The sequence below is a fragment of the Sporothrix brasiliensis genome (assembly GCF_000820605.1).
Source record: "Sporothrix brasiliensis 5110 chromosome Unknown Cont22, whole genome shotgun sequence".
Classification (NCBI taxonomy): Eukaryota; Fungi; Ascomycota; class Sordariomycetes; order Ophiostomatales; family Ophiostomataceae; genus Sporothrix; species Sporothrix brasiliensis.
Window position 1 is genome coordinate 1941573 of NW_024467141.1, and position 15827 is coordinate 1957399.

A 15827-nucleotide genomic window follows, 5' to 3' on the forward strand; every position below is an offset into this window, starting at 1 on the left:
TGTCAGCAGTTGGTGACCATGACGAATCCTTAGGCGAGCAGCCGTGAGCTTGCGAGAGAGCGGCGACCAACGGGTGCTGGGAAGATTCGCGATCATTCCCATATTTCAATTAGCATCGGCACCCGGACACCGGACGACAAAAGCTTCTCCTGTGTTCTTTCTCGTCATTGCATACTTTCTGTCACTTCCTCAAGCGCTCCCTCCCTCATCTATAAAAACGATCACCACGATCCACCTTGGTCCGATGAAGCTTCTTTCGATCCTGCTCTCCATCCTCACAGGCATCTTCTCGATCTTCTTGTTCAGAAGCAACTTTCCAGACACTTTCGACACAACTCTCAACCACATTCACAGCCTGGTCCAGTCGCTCGTGAACAACAGCACCAGCAACACGACCACCTCCACCCACAACATCACTTCTTTCTACGACACCGCCGACACTCCCCTTCCCTCCACAATGACTTTCCCGCGTCACATCCGCAAAGTCTTCGTCGCTCTCGAGCAGGCAGAGGGTGCCGGTGCCCGCGTCCGCCGGTCTATTGGCACACCGGCGCTCCGCAACTTCTCGCCCTTCCTGATGCTTGACCACTTCTCGATCAAGCCCGGCGCAGGCTTCCCCGACCACCCGCACCGCGGCCAGGAGACCATTACCTACCTGCTGAACGGCGGCGTCGACCACGAGGACTTTGCCGGCAACGCGGGCACCATCAACTCGGGCGACCTGCAGTTCATGACCGCCGGCAGGGGCATCATGCACGCTGAGATGCCGCGGCAAAACCCGGACGGATCGGCCAACGTCGGCCTGCAGCTCTGGGTCGACCTGCCCCAGGACCTCAAGAACTGCGAGCCGCGGTACCGCGACTTGCGGGCCGCCGAGATCCCCACCGTGGACGTCGACGACAACAAGGTGCACATCAAGGTCATCTCGGGCGAGAGCCACGGCATCAACAGCGTCAAGGACCTGGCGTACACGCCCGTATGGATCCTGGACGTGACCGTCCAGCCGGGCGGCAAGGTCGCGCAGCCGCTGCCGGCCAACTGGAACGCCTTTGCCTACATCCTCGAGGGCAGCGCCACCATCTCCAACGGCGAGGAGGCGCCCACCAAGGTCGAGCAGTACAGCAACGTGGTGTTTGGCCCCGAGGGCGACGGCGTCACCGTGAGCGTGGACGCGTCGGCCACAGAGCCCGCGCGGCTGGTGCTCGTGGCCGGCACGCCGCTGGACCAGCCCATTGTGCAGTACGGCCCCTTTGTGGTCAACTCCAAGGAGGAGGTCTACAAGGCGCTGATGGACTACCAGACGCACACCAACGGCTTTGAGCGGGCCGAGGGCTGGCAGAGCGAGATTGGCAAGTCCATGGCGCACTGAACAACGGTGCGACAGCGACTGTGGCGCCGGGTCCGGCTGCCCATGGCTCCGATCGTGGCGGCCGCCGTCTTGGCTGCGGCCAGCTGCGGCGTTGTTCACGTTTTGTTTTCTCTTTTGGCATCGCGTCCTTTCTTTGCATCTTAAGACGGCAAACAATGATGGCATTTTCATTATGTATTTTTTTCTCTCTCACGATCGTTATGTATACTACCAATTTCTGGCGCCTCGGTTTTCAAGATATGCGGATTCTTTTGGGTACTTTTTTCGTTTCTTGTTTTTCTGGAGATATTTTTGTATCTAGACGGTTGACTACCAAATGCAGATATACCTTGGTAAACTCATTGTTCCAATGTTCATAATTTCCGTAGATCTAAGCTTCGCAATGGACAATTCGTACTGTGAGCAAATCGAATGAATTCGACGTCACGCTCCAGGCAAAGCAAATTGTTGGCGACAGCGAGATCGAGACCGAGCTTTGCATTGCCTCTTTTTTATTCTGGTGCCTAATACGCAGGGGCGCTAGCAAGTACAACTCCACACTGATTTGGTTGAGAGGTACATTATCAGCTCTGGCTTCACAAACGGTCTCAAACACAGCCCCTTTCTCCCCTAAAAGAAGACGTTAAGAAACGCGGCAATGGCACAGCGCTAGTGTGTAAGTCCCAGCCTCCACTTGTGGCCGTAGATGGAGTGACGTTGAACAGGACGCGTTGGCCATGCAAGGCACCGGGATAAAAGAAGTTGACAACCGAAACAGACGATCCATGATGAAAGATAAATAAAGGCGGTGCACGGCAGTTTGATGGAGTATAATTTGAAAAAAAGAAGGAAAAAACAACAACAAAATATACAGAGCATTAACACCTCCACTACAATCTTTCAGATATTTTCATAAACAGCTCGTCTACAGCACCGCAATTTCGGTTCATTTCACAATTCCCTGTCATCATGACCAAAGTCGAAATCACCGGCGAGCCGGCCGACCCCGAGTCGTATTACACACAGTACGCACAGCAGTACCAGACCGAGCCTCAGCGGCAGCAGAAAAGCACTTCTGTTCCGTACTATGATCCCCAAGTCAACGACAACGGCCATGGCGGCGACAACAAGAGCACCTCCGGCAGCACCTTGAAAATGACCAACGCCGCATACTATCGCTCCGGCCTCGCCAGCCGGCTGGCCGCCATCGGTGCCCGCGCCGCCTCGCCCATCAACATGCTTGCAAACCGAGTGGGCTCTGAAGGTTTCTTGCCGGAGACCATGTACAAGGAGTGCGAGAAAGCAGCGCGCATTCTGCAGGGATTTTCTGACCAGCCGACCCTGACCCGCATGTCGTCAGCCTCGTCGTCGGCATCTGCTCACTCCAAGAATGGAAAGAAGGAGCAGATCGTACCGCGCCGCTCCCTCATCTACATCCCCCCCTCGGTCCTTCAGCGTGCCGTTGGCCTTGCCGTCTTTACCACTGGCCGCATCGGCATGCACGTCTCCGGTGCCACTGGCTCGGGTGTCCTGATCGCCCGCCAGCCCGACGGCAGCTGGTCCCCGCCATCGGGCATCCAGGTCCACGCTGTGGGCGCCGGCTTTATCTTCGGCGCCGACATTTACGACTGTGTGCTCGTGCTCAACACGCAGGAGGCCCTCGACGCGTTTTGCAGAAACACGCGGCTGTCGCTGGGGTCGAGTCTGGGCGTGACAGCGGGGCCATACGGTGTCGGCGGTGGCTTCAATGTGGCGACGACGCCCTGCCCGCCCAAAGCAGGCGCTGCTGTCGAAGGTGGCCCGTCCGCTTCTGGTTCCTCTGGTGCCTCTGGTTACAACGGCGCCAAGAACACCCTCCGCCAAACCATGGACCGCGCCGCCTACTCGTACATCAAGTCCCGCGGCATCTACGCCGGCATCAAGGTCGACGGCACCGTCGTGACGTCGCGGCAATCGGCCAACGCGTCCTTTTACGGCGCGCCCGTGACCGTGCGCCAGATATTGCGCGGGGACGTTCCTGCTGGCCAGTGGCAGGCTGCGGCTCAGGTTCTGCTGGACGCTGTGCGGGTGGCCGAAATGCACGCCCAGCCGCCGGCCATGCCGCCCCGGCCGCAGCAGCCGCAGCAGCCGCAGCCCTATTACCCCCAACAGTACCCGCAACAGCCTGGCCAAGCGTACCCTCAACAGTGGTATGCCCCAGGGCCGTCGGCGTCGTGGGCCGCGCCGGCTGCCCAGCCGCCTACCGTGCTGTCGCCAGCTGCCCAGCCGAGCGAGGCCGCTGGTACTCCAGTCGTGTCGCCTGTTACAACGGCAACACCGGCAACACCAGTGGCACCGGATGCCCGTAACAAAGAGCACGAGGCGACCGATGAAGCGGCGGCGTCTGCGGGCGTTCCACCACCGACATACTCTACGGTTGACGAGCCGTCATCGCGGAACAACGTGTCGCCCGTGGCCGCCGATGAGGATGTGCCGCCTGCATATGCTGACAAAGGCCAGGTGCATCCTGGTACTGGTGACTCCAAAGGGGAGCATTAGTGTTGGTCGAGTGTGGATCGAGTATGGTGACTGGGCATAGCTGGCGTTCCTGGGACCTGCAGTTTTGTTAGTCTTTCGGTTTTCATAGTGACGCATTGTATTGATACATCTGATTGAAATAGACTGCGATGATTGGATTTGGAAAGAGAGCAGAAGTGACGTGATACAACATGTTGTAATAAAGTCGCGCCTTCCGTAAACAATTCTTCGCCCACCTTGTCACAAACAAGGAAAGTCCGTCGTGAGGCAAGTGCGTATCCACTTAGGAGCTCCTTCTCTTCTGCGGCAAAACAATCCCTTTGTTGCTGTAACTTCCCCAACAAAGCCCCTGAGTGTTTACCCTCTTAAAATGGGACTTTTGAACAAAAACATCATCGAAAACATAGTGATCACGACGACCGATCACTTCTTGCGCCTCATGTTCCCTAAAACTATGGGGCATTGTCCGTCAGCCCTGTGATGTACATTGCCGAGTGGGGCCACCCACAGCCCCAACGGCACACCGGACATATCGGCGGAATTTGCACTCAAGGTTGGGGAACGCTTCTAAGTCGGTCGTGCTTTGAGCAACGGTAGCTTTGCGTTGATAAGGTTCCTGCATATGAAACAACACGGCTTAATCTCTTTCTTATTTACGCGCCGGCCTACCATGGCGGACAGTGTTGCTCTCTTCCCAGATTGAGTGCGTCTCGCGACACAACAATCACATGCCGCCACGCACAAAGCGACCTTCACGGGCAACGGCCCCCGGAGAGGGAGAGGTGATTCGGGCGGGGCCTGCGAGGCCAGAAGCAAGAATGGCGACAGTGACCATAAATACGGCACCGAAGCGTGTGCAGGCCCGTGCTGCGGGCGGGAAACCGGGCGCGGCTGCAACAGTCGGGCGGGGGCCTATCTCGACGAACACCTCCAACAGCACGAACACGAGTCTACCACTACCCTCCGACGACAGCTCATATTCTGACACGCCAGCTGCCTCGCCCGTCAAGCGCCGCAAGCTGCGCAAAGGCACCTTTAGCTGCATCGAGTGCAAGCGGCGCAAAGTCCGGTGTCGGTTTGCTGAGAGTGAGGCTGCAGCTCCCGACAGCGGTGGTGGCCGCTCTTCTCATGCTGGCCCCTGCCTCTCATGCCAGCGACACGGCACATCGTGTGTCGGCCAAGAGTATGCTGCTCCCTCGCCGTCGCCTCGCCGCTCACCCGACCCCCTTCAGCAGCGGCAGTACAGCGATGTCGGCAAGCGTATCGCCCAGGTCGAGGCTATGGTCGGCGAGCTCGTCCGGCGGCGTGTCAATGCAGGCCACGCCACCAGCAACAGCGTTCTAGGAGATGGCGACGCCGCGGATGAGCCTGCGCGCAGTCCCTCTGATCCCACGGCCGATCTGCTGGACCAGGAGCTTGAGTCCGTCCTCCAGCAGGACGCCAGCTGCTTCTCGCTCTGGTTGCATGACCGCTTCATACCGGCTCAATCGCCACACTTCCGTGCGCGGTCTACGTCGAGGTCGCAGTCTCTCTCGCCCTCGCCGGCGACAGCCTCGCCACACCTACGCCAGCCTCCCGGTTATCTCGACTCGAATACTGACACCGACACCACCGGCTGCACCACCGACCTCTCTACCGATTTCCCTGCCGGCAGAGCCCCACCTGTCGACGTCGACTCCAAAGGGCAGCTGCGCATCCAGCTCCAACAACTCGAGCAGGAACTCATTTCCAACCATTTGTTGTTCCCCACGGGCCCGAGCATTTACATGGGACCTCTGGAACACCAAACGCTCAGCAAGCACCTACAATCCATACTGCCGACCGCCAACGATGCCCTGCGCATCATGGACGAAGGTGCCTTGTTTACGTTGCGCCGCTATCGCGCGTTTCTCGCCGCAGACGCCGAGGCCGGCCATGACATTCACCCCCTTGAGAAACGCGATACGGGCCACCCTGTGCTGCTAGCCCGCGAGCTCATTCAGCTCGCTGTCTGCCTACAATTGATGCACAAGGACAGCAAGCTGAGCGATTATGGTATGTCCGGCAGTGTGACGCCCTGGGAGACGGCCGACCGCTACTTTGAAGTCGCTTCAAGTCTCGTTACCTCGCACGACGCCATGGTCTCGTCCCAAGAGGGGCTCGAAAGTCTGCTGCTGCAAGCGTTTTTCGTGGTGAACAAGGGCGATCTTCGGGCTGGGTGGATGACGCTGCGCCGCGCCCTCGGCATTGCCACGATCATTGGCCTCCCTCCACGGCCCTGGCACAACCAGCCACTCTCTCTCCACTTTGTCTGGACCCGTTTGCTGTTCTCTGAACGCTTCTTGTCCCTCATGCTCGGCCTGCCGTCGTTCAACATCGAAAACCACCACCCCTCGTCCCTTGCGCGGCACGCCGCGACAAGGAAACTGTTGACCTCCCGCGACTGGTCCAATAACGTCGAGTACTTGGCCCTAGACCTCGAGAGACTGAACGCTCTCATCATCCCGCGAATCACCGCCCGCAACGAACGCCTCAACCAGCTCGCCAACGCGCACTATATCTATTCTCGCACTGACCATGCGCGTCATATGACGATACTGAAGGACGACTACCGCGACACGCGCGACATTGACTATACCTTCTGCCAGGCCGCTCAGAGCCTGCCCACGAAATGGTGGGCCATTCCCGATCTCCTGGGAGGCAACAGAATTGACGGTGGCCGTATGGAGAAGGCTGAGCAAATTGAGGAATCGATGCGCCTCATGGGCCAGGCCAAACACTATCACTTGTTGGTGTTGCTGCACCTCCCGTACCTTACGGACCGGCGACCAGGCATCATGCCGGCGAAAGCACCGCCTCCGTTGTTGGACACAGTTCTGCCGGACGGGGCTTCATATGCGGGTGCGCAGGGGCCGAAGGACGAGACGAGTAACGTCAATTTACGAGAGTACGGCATGGCGGCCGGCACGCAAGCTGCATCACGGCCAGTGACCGACGACATTGTCTTTGCAGAAGACACAAGCCGCAGCCAGAGACAGTACCCCTCACCGCCATCACCACCATCCAACTGGTCCCCCATACCGGCCGCCACGGCGCAGTGGACCGGCGAGGATATCAACACCACAACCACATCCATCCTGCTCACACCACCGGATACTACCTTTAGCCGCCTCGGCGCCTTGGGTGCCGCCCGTGAAGTCCTGTCACGTTTCATGGTCTTTCGGAAATTCACTAGTGCCAATCCCGGCTGCCACGCCTTTGACTTTGAAGGTTTTGTCGCAGCCGTGGCCATTCTGCTCGCCCATATGGACGCTCACGTCCGCGGCGGCGATAATGTCAACCACTACCAGCGACCCTCGGATATGAATACCGTCGACAAAGCCATGGCTCTCATGGATCAGCTGCAGGACATTGCACAGGAGCCCGTCAATGAGCCAAGGTTGGCCATACTGCGGCGACTGATGGCCATTGAAAACGACGCCGCGGCGGGCGGCAAGTATGAGGTCTGGACCGAAGACGGGACACTGGGCCGTGGCGACGGGCGGCTGGCGGCGGACCCGGACAGTGCGGTGCAAACCATGTCCGTGCCATACTATGGAACCATCCACATCAGGCGTTTGGTCGGGTCTAGCCAAGACAGGACAAATGGTATCATCACTCGCGGCGCCAATGAAGTGTTTTCTCATTAGGGCAGATGAAGAGGCTAACTGTGCTGCCTACTTGTTTTGATTTGATTCTTACTTTGGGACACACTTTTGGAATATTTTGGACTTTACAAGGGCATTGGACTTTGGATACTGGATCACATATTGGTAGACAGAATGCATACGGCTAGTCGGCCAGGTGCCTTTGTGTGAAATACCAGTTTCATTTTTGATACTGACTTCTTGGGTCTCCGGGGGTATCATCATCGTACAAAGGTGTGCTAACAAAAAGAAACACAGGGAAGAAAAGATAAAAGAGAAAACAAAGAGGACAAAAAAGACAAGAAGAGAAGCGACAAAAGGAGAAAAGTAGACAGCGGACCACCTCGTCGCATCACCGGCGCACCGCTACGTCTCGAACGCCGCATTACTCTTCCGCCCACCACCCCGCAGCAGCAGCGCATACTCGGACCGTTTGCGGATAATGAATGCCAGACTCAGCATATAGTCCGTGTGGTACTGCCCGCCGTCCAACTGCATCAGCGGCCGCAGCACACGGCCTGCCAGCCGCTCTGCCGTCATGTCGTTGCGGTCGGCCGCGTCGGCAATGTCGCCCCAGAGATTGAGGAGCAGCTTCAAGAGACTGCGCGCCGGTCCCCGTACACCGCCCAGTGCCTCTTCCCAAAAGTCAATGCACTGGTCCAACCGCTTGGAGTACGAACCGGTGATGGTGGCCTGACGCGACAACGTCACCCAGCGGCGCGCAACGGAGTCCGAGACGAGCGGCCGGGGCAGCGCCTCCAAGTATTGCAGGATCACCGCCGCCGCGTCGTGGCGGCTGTACTCGGCGGCCATGGAGGCATCGTCGAGGTCCACGCCGTAGAGGGGCCCCGTCGAAAAGCGCTCCCGCAGCGCCCGCACGCGGTCAAAGTTTACCACATCAAAGGAATCGACATCGACGCCAGGCACGCCGCCACCGAAAATATCGGGCGTCTCCAGGCCGCCGTCCGACCGGATGAACGTGTAGCACCGGAACACAGACAAGGGGAACTCGCGCCGCGACGCGCCGTGGCCGCCAGAGTGGTGCGTGCGCGCGGATGCACCGGCCATGTGGATGCTTTTGCGGAGGGAGACGCCAAAAACGGCATCGGGCTCGTCGTCCAATGCGGCGCCGCGCTTTCTGTCTTTCTTTGCAGGGGACGACGCTGGGGCAGCACCGCCTCCCTCAATGACAGTCGTCACGGCCCAGGGCGCACGGAACGAGGCGGAGAAGCGGCGGCTGGTTCGGCGCTCGATGCCGTTGCCGTTGCCATTGCCGTTGCCGTTGCCACCACCACTGCTGCTCCCGCTCTGCCCGCTGCTGCTGTTGCTGTTGCTGCTGACAATATTGGTGAGCGGCGTGGGGGCGATGGACAGGCTCGACAGGTCGACAGCGCCATTCAGGCCTGTGCGGCCGGCACTCGCACCCGCGCCTGTCGCCGTTGACGGCCGCTTGTTTATCTCGGCCGTCGTGGTCGCCGAGGTGCTGCGGATGTGCCGCAGGAAGCGTCCAAAGCGGTTGTTGGAGGTCGAGGGCGGGTAGGCCGTCGTGGAGGAGGAGGAGGTGGTCGTGGTCGTGGTCGTGGTCATGGCCGCAAAATTGCCGTTGCTGACGCTGTGGCTGAGTTGTGTTGGCGCAGCGGCCAAGTACCTGCCGCCGTTGGCGCCACCAAGATGGTCAGCCTCGCCAGGCCGGAAGCTCATGGCACTGCTCCCTCTGGCCACAGCTTTGGGTGGCGGCGTGGGCGGCCGACTGGGCAGCTCGTCGCGGAGCTCGTCCATCAGGTTGTCAATCTCGTTGGGCGGCAGTAACGCCGGGCCGCGGGCAGTGTCGCGCGGTGGAGGCGTTGGCGGCGGCGGCATGGACGGCGAGGACGGCCTCGACTGACGGGACGGAGATGGTTGCCGGGAGCTGTACACAGACGAGCCGACCCTGGGCGCATCGACGCCAAGGGTGCGGGGAATGGGCAGACTGCTGCTGCTTTGGCCCTTGTCGGCCGCCTCATCGTCGAGTATCTCCACGGCACTGTCGGGGGCTTTGCCAACGGGCGAGGCGACGGCTTCGTCGCGGAATTGGAGGGATGGCGGATCGAGGTGCAGATCGACGCTGTCGTGGTTGCGGAGGTCCAGGTCAGCAACAGGAGCATCGTTGAGAATGATGCTGTCCTCGCGTTCGCGCTCGGGTTCTGTTTCTGGTTCTAGCTCCAGTTTCTGTTCCGGTTCAGGGGTTCGTTTCGCCTCTTCTTCGGCCGATGTGGTATGCCGCCGCAAGACATTGAGGTAGTTGAGTAGGATGAAGGCGGCATCGCCGTCGTTCAGATCGCTGCGCACGCGCGTGCGCAGGTGGCTTATCTCGGCCTGTAGGCGGGCCATTTCCTTGGCGTTGGCGTCGGGAACATTGGAAACATTGGAGGTGTCGGCTGTGTCCGGGTCTGCGGTGTGTGTCTTTTGTGTTCTGCAGAGGTCAGTACTGTTACAAATTTAAAAGGGGCGGCCATTCCATCAAGGGCAGACTAACAATGCCACCAGGTCCAGAGCCAGCCCGAGGGCGAGGCGGTACACTTCTAGGACGGCGCCGGACTCCTCAATGTGCGAGCGCAGGGCCAGCCAGCGCGCTCGTTTCTCCTGGGGTGAGACAGACGACGACGGCATGGGATCGTCGTCGCTATCGCCGCTGCCACCGCCGCCGTCGGAAAAGATGGCATCCAAGTCTGCCACGACCGCGCCACTGCCGGCGACGACAGCTGGCGTCTGCAGGGCCAGGTCGGCCGGAAAGCTCACGGAGGCGGCATCGTCTTTGAGCAGGTCGAGCACACCGTCCAGGGCATGCAGCTCGGCGGACAACGGGGCGAGATCGGCACGGGACTCGCGGACGTCGCGCACGAAGCGGTGGAGATCGCTGGCGGTTTTGGCGAGGGCGTTGCTGACGGCGAAGCAGCCGGTCGTGGTGGATCTGTTCGGTGTGAGCGAGAGCGAGCGACGCGCGGGATTGCGATGCACCGGCAACTACTTACATCCAGTCCATGATGATTGGTACTGATCGGCGAGAAGCGATCGCAGACGCAGTTATCCCAGGAGCGGGCTATCTTTGACCGTTGACGGGAACTGGGACAGCTGAAATATTTGAGGCGTATTTTGGGTCTCTTTCCTGTACGTCGATGGCTCCTCCTCTCGTCTCACTCCGCTCGCTAATTTTCTGTTGACGGGTTCACTGTCGCTTCACTCGTTCACGGCCCGGCAAGCTGCACCCATGTGCCACTTATCTGTCGTTTTCTGGACCATACAAACAGGGGTCAGGCAACTTGTGTTGCGGTGTCGGTGTTGCAGCCGTTTCCTTCTGTCTAGCGCGTGGGTGTTAAGTTACTGGATCCCTTGTCGTTCCGAAAGGAAGCGGTTTAAGTTGAGCGAGCTGGCTTTCCGTCTTTGTCGTTCTGTTCCACATTCACTGCGACATGGGACATTGACATGCTCAGGGACTGAAGAAGAGAGGGCTGCAAGGAGCTGAAAAGCGAGGATAGCGACAAAAAATGCAGGGGAGGATGAGAGAAAAGGGAAAGGTGAATGACCGGAATCAACGACAAACCGGGTGGGAGGATTTTGGTGTTGAGGTGAGCTTCCTCTTCCCTCGTTTTGATTTTCTGTTCCTTTTTCTGATCCCACGAGTTAGAGCATGGAAGAAGTATGGACTACTTTTGATGCGACTAGGGCCTTTGAAGCGGAAAAGGTGTGAGGCGGCGGCGATGCGACTGGCTTACAATAGAGGGGAAAACAGGATTAAGAAGAAGGGGAAGAGAATGCGGAGAAGAGTCGGCCACCGCCGCGAGCGACGCACGAGCAACAATCGAGCGCCACCACAAGGTACACCACGAGCGATAAACCGGCCAAGCTGTGGAGCAGGTATCGAAACAATTGAGCAAGGATCGCGGGGGAGGAGTGGGAAATCGTCGAAAATCACCTTTATTTTTAGTTTCGTTCCCCATTGCGAGCCAGGAGCCAGCCATCTGAGTGCAAAAAGATCGTCGGGCAGCTCGTGGGGAGACTTTCCCTCGGCTTTCCCTGCTTATTTTCGTGAGTAAAAAAGCCCGCCAGCTGGTGTTTGACGAGAGGATTAACGGCCGGGGGGTCTTATTGGCCCAAAAATGCAGATCACGGTTGGACACCAATTTTCTGTTTGTTGGAAAGCTATCCAATATTCAAGAATTATTGGCACACTACGATGCACCGTATGTGTGCTAATTACGGGTTTCAGCTGATTCTTTGTGCCACTGGTAAGTGCGCGCAAGGGCTCGTCAACAGCGATACAGCGAGTGTGGGAAGAGAGTGGCAATACTCGGCGTGCATATACCAGCTGGGCAAGAGAGCAGAGGGAATGGACGAGTGACATTTGGCAGAATCCTCACGCATCGGTGACCAGATTTGACAACCAGCCACAGGCCAAACTAAGAGACGAGAAAAGGCTTTGCTTGGATTGAAATCCTGCAAGGGCCTGCCTTACAAGAGAACGCTCGGACGCAGACAAAGGTCTCGGACTACAAACTACGTAGGAGGTGGCTATGCCGCCGTGGGACGTCGAGCGCCTGCACTAACAAACGTGCCCAAGCTACATAGCTGCAGGATTTGGGCTGTTGATGACAGGCCCTGGAAAAGCGACTTCGAAAGACGACAAAACGACTAAAACGACACAAGAGCTGATAACGACGGGAACTGGGCCTGAGCATCGTCCATGCCGTGGGAGCAACCACACTCGTGAGCTCTGTGCGTTTCAACGTGACTGGTTTTTTTGGTCAACGGCAAGGTCTCGACTGATGGCCCTCAATCGCCTGTTTCTGATCACTTTTTCCTCTTCTCCGCATATGGTCCTGGACACAACTCGTAGCGCCTCTTCTGTCTTCCGAGGAGAGTAAAGATCGCTGGGCGCCGTCGCGTACTATTCCACCGTAGTGAGCTGGCGGGACGGTGGGATGGCGACGATTTCAAGCAAAACTGAACTCACCTCGGTCAGATATGAGGAAGGCTCATTCAAATCCCAAAAACTCAAAGTCAAATTGCCAACTACGCAAACTACTTCCTGCTCGTTTCAGGGCATCCAAAACAGCAAGATCTGTCAGACGGGTAAGGCCGTATGGAAGCCCGACAAGTGACAAGGCTCTGAGAAACAATACGAGAGCGGACAAAGGAGCGCAGGCGTGGACGGACCGTTACGTTTTGTGCTATTTATTTATTTTTTATTTTGTTTCTAATTTGTGATGAAACAATTAAGTAAGATTGGAGGTGAGGTGCAGGGGCCGTCACCTATTCTTACTCACTATATTACACTAGCGCGACGCACGCATGTAAAGCTGAGCAAAACAGTTCTCCGTACGATATAATTACACAGCGTGAGCTGCATGACCAGCACCCAACACGCCCGCATACGGCGGTGATGGACCGTCGTTTGTCGGCGGATGTTCTTGCCGTCATTATGGGCCGGCCACTCCCGCCGCACCTTCCCTCCGTGTGCTCGGAAATAGCCGTCATTGCCGCCGGGCCGGTTGCAGTACCAAACCGGAGCGTAAACAGAAAGCCAAAGGACCATCATTTGCATGTAACTCAGCCCCAACAACACATCGCTCCCTACAGCTCATCATGTGTTGCACGTCGTTCACCCGGTGTCCATGGCGGGATCGCACCCTGGATAATGTCTAGCAAGAAGCGCTCGACAACCGCTGCAGACGGCAGCCCGCCGCCGCCGGTGCCGGCGCCGCCGGTGCTGCTTCCCGTCGGTGGGAAAGGAAACACATCGCCGTTGCTCGGGTTCTGCACGGCCAGAAGTGGTCCTGACTTGTGGGCGACGCTCGCCTGCAAACCGAGGGCCGTGGCCATCTCGTCCCCATACTCGCCGAGGTCGACTGTCGTAAACGCCAAGTACTCGCCGTACGTCTTTGCCAGCGACTGAATGGTTTTTGTGTACTCACGTCGTTCGTGCACGGAGGCGTACAGGTAGTGCACCAGGCTCTTGCCCTGCCCCAGGTAGTGCAGCTCGTTGCGGCGGGTGAGGTCGACGACGAGGGGCGCCGTGCAGAGTTCCAGAAAGGCGTCGAGCGCGGTCGTCGATGCGGCGAGGTCAGCGGCCATTTTGGTAATCTCGCCGTGGGAGCGGTAGCAAGTCAATGACGATGACGACGATGACGACGATGGCGATGAGGCTTCGACCTCTGTCGAGACAGCAAAGGTGTGCCGGTCGGCATAGGTGTGGGCCAGCTGGCTGAAGCGAGAGGGGAGAGTATCGTCTTCACGACTTGCATCCTTTCCATACCGCGCGACAAAAACGACCTCGTCGTCGCCCAGTAGCGCCGTCACATTCGCATCGTCAACGACCGAGAGGATGGGTCGAGCCGAGCGGCGCAGGAACGCAAGCAGGTCTGGCGCCTCGCGAGCACCTCGGTAGCGCTGTACGCCACGAGACGGATCCCGGTGGAATAGGCGGATCGCCGGGTAGGAAGACACATGGAGCTCGTCGCAGAGCCGAATGTCCTGTGTACAGTCGATGCTGACGACTGTGGCGGCTGTGGCTTCGCGGACGACCAATGTCCACTCGGTGTCAAGTCGTTTACATGATTCTCTGTGTGGGGTTAGTTCGGCGGCGCGGTACGTACTCGAGGACTGGAAGTGCTCTTACAATGATGTCTAAGCTGTTAGTATGTGCGTAAACGGGTTTGAAGTCGACAGTAAAGAACATACCTCGACGACTGTGAACAAAGTAGAAACGCAGTCTATGTTAGCCCCACGGCCAGGCTCGTTTTCAAGCCACTCCTTCTCGTCTGTACTTACACGCAACAAGAGTGCGCTCCTTTGTTTCAAGGGTCTTCCGAAAGCCGGCTGCCGACATGTGACTCCATGCTGCGGCGGGCGATACAGCGACGGCAGCCATGAGAAATGATGTGTTGGCGAGTCTCATTTTGTCGAGGTGTGATGATGAAAGTCGACGATGTCGACGAGCGAAGAGAAGCGGATGACAAGACGAAGAGATTGGCCAAGATTCTAGAAATATTTGCGCGTCTCTGACGTCTCGCACATCTCTTGTCAGAAAACCTGGCAGAAGGCGTTGTCTGCAGTCTGATGTCTACAGTCGTCTGTCGGATCCACGGCTGGCCCCTGTGAATGGTGATCTGTGCACCCAATTCACAACTCAAGACGTTTCATGACGGCATATTGACGTACCGAGGGAATGAAGAGGGGGTAACCAAATCATACGAAGAAGAAAAGCGAAGAAAAGACAAGAAGACAAAAGAAGAAGAAAAAAGAAATCAGAAGAAAAGTCTAATTGATTTTAAATTGTGCGTCTCAAAAACCCAAAATTGATATCGATGTCAACACCATTGCTGACTGTCAAAATGCCGACTCGACGAAAACACTCAATTGCTGGCCTCTGCGCACTGCTTTCGTTGCTGCGCCTGTCCCGAGCCGCATCGCAATCGGTCCTCACAGACGCCACCAGCGACGCCGCCGCCTACGTCTGCCAACATCCACCATACGAGGTCCACCTCGTCTCCTCGTCGCCCCTCGTTGTCTACCTTGCCGGATTTGTCACGCCCGACGAGTGTGCCCACTTGACGGACGCAGCGCACGATACGTTTGCCCAATCGGCCGTGGCGGACAGAGAAAAGGCCAACGGCCGCGTCGTTCTCGACAAGGTGCGCACGTCGCAGTCCACGAATGTGCCGAGGGACCACGTTGTACGGTGCATTGAGGAGCGCGCATTGCGGTTTCAGGGTCTTCTCGACGGCCCCTCGTCATTGACGACATCGTCGGCGTCCTCCTCGTCCCGCCTTGAACCGTTGCAGCTGGTCAAGTACGGGCGCGGCGAGCACTATCACTACCACACAGACTGGTTTACCGACCCCGTGCACGCAACGGCGGCGCAGGGCGGCAACCGGGTGTCGAGCTTCTTTGCGTATGTGCATGTGTCAAACGGGACGACAGATGACGGGCCGGCACCTGCTGCCCTCCGCGGCGGCGGCACGAACTTCCCGCTCGTCAACGCGCCCCGACCCACCGACCAGTGGTGCGCATACACGGACTGCGACGAGCCATGGGAGCGCGGCGTGACGTTCCGCCCCGTGCAGGGCAACGCCGTCTACTGGGACAACCTGCTGCCGCGCACAGAAGGCCAAGACACGCGCACCGGAGATCCGCGGGCGCTGCACGCGGGGCTGCCGGTCGTGGCGGGCGAGAAGATTGGGATGAACATTTGGACGCGCGAAGGGACTGTGCCGGCAGCCATTCGTGGGGAGGAAGACAGATAACACAAATACCAGTAG

General features: G+C 58.2%; 6 protein-coding genes across 6 annotated transcripts; 3 read left to right on the top strand and 3 right to left on the bottom strand.

Moving 5' to 3' along the window:
* Positions 1 to 457: 457 nt before the first annotated feature.
* On the top strand, positions 458 to 1369 carry SPBR_08609 (uncharacterized protein; the record flags this gene model as incomplete). The annotated part of the gene is made up of 1 exon (XM_040766847.1): positions 458 to 1369. One exon carries the CDS (start codon positions 458 to 460, stop codon positions 1367 to 1369), a length of 912 nt encoding a protein of 303 aa, XP_040614824.1.
* Positions 1370 to 2317: 948 nt separating this feature from the next.
* SPBR_08403 (uncharacterized protein) lies at positions 2318 to 3886 on the top strand (the record flags this gene model as incomplete). Its single annotated transcript, XM_040766641.1, has 1 exon — positions 2318 to 3886. One exon carries the CDS (start codon positions 2318 to 2320, stop codon positions 3884 to 3886), a length of 1569 nt encoding a protein of 522 aa, XP_040614825.1.
* A 797-nt stretch (positions 3887 to 4683) lies between these two features.
* On the top strand, positions 4684 to 7533 carry SPBR_08133 (uncharacterized protein; the record flags this gene model as incomplete). Its single annotated transcript, XM_040766371.1, has 1 exon — positions 4684 to 7533. The coding sequence occupies one exon, from the start codon at positions 4684 to 4686 to the stop codon at positions 7531 to 7533; it is 2850 nt and encodes a 949-aa protein (XP_040614826.1).
* A 363-nt stretch (positions 7534 to 7896) lies between these two features.
* On the bottom strand, positions 7897 to 10552 carry SPBR_08153 (uncharacterized protein; the record flags this gene model as incomplete). Its single annotated transcript, XM_040766391.1, has 3 exons — positions 7897 to 9982; positions 10046 to 10480; positions 10542 to 10552. The coding sequence occupies 3 exons, from the start codon at positions 10550 to 10552 to the stop codon at positions 7897 to 7899; spliced, it is 2532 nt and encodes an 843-aa protein (XP_040614827.1).
* Positions 10553 to 13140: 2588 nt separating this feature from the next.
* SPBR_08241 (uncharacterized protein) lies at positions 13141 to 15253 on the bottom strand (the record flags this gene model as incomplete). Its single annotated transcript, XM_040766479.1, has 2 exons — positions 13141 to 14128; positions 15081 to 15253. The coding sequence occupies 2 exons, from the start codon at positions 15251 to 15253 to the stop codon at positions 13141 to 13143; spliced, it is 1161 nt and encodes a 386-aa protein (XP_040614828.1).
* A 21-nt stretch (positions 15254 to 15274) lies between these two features.
* SPBR_08732 (uncharacterized protein) lies at positions 15275 to 15790 on the bottom strand (the record flags this gene model as incomplete). The annotated part of the gene is made up of 3 exons (XM_040766970.1): positions 15275 to 15350; positions 15408 to 15643; positions 15692 to 15790. 3 exons carry the CDS (start codon positions 15788 to 15790, stop codon positions 15275 to 15277), a joined length of 411 nt encoding a protein of 136 aa, XP_040614829.1.
* Positions 15791 to 15827: the final 37 nt, after the last annotated feature.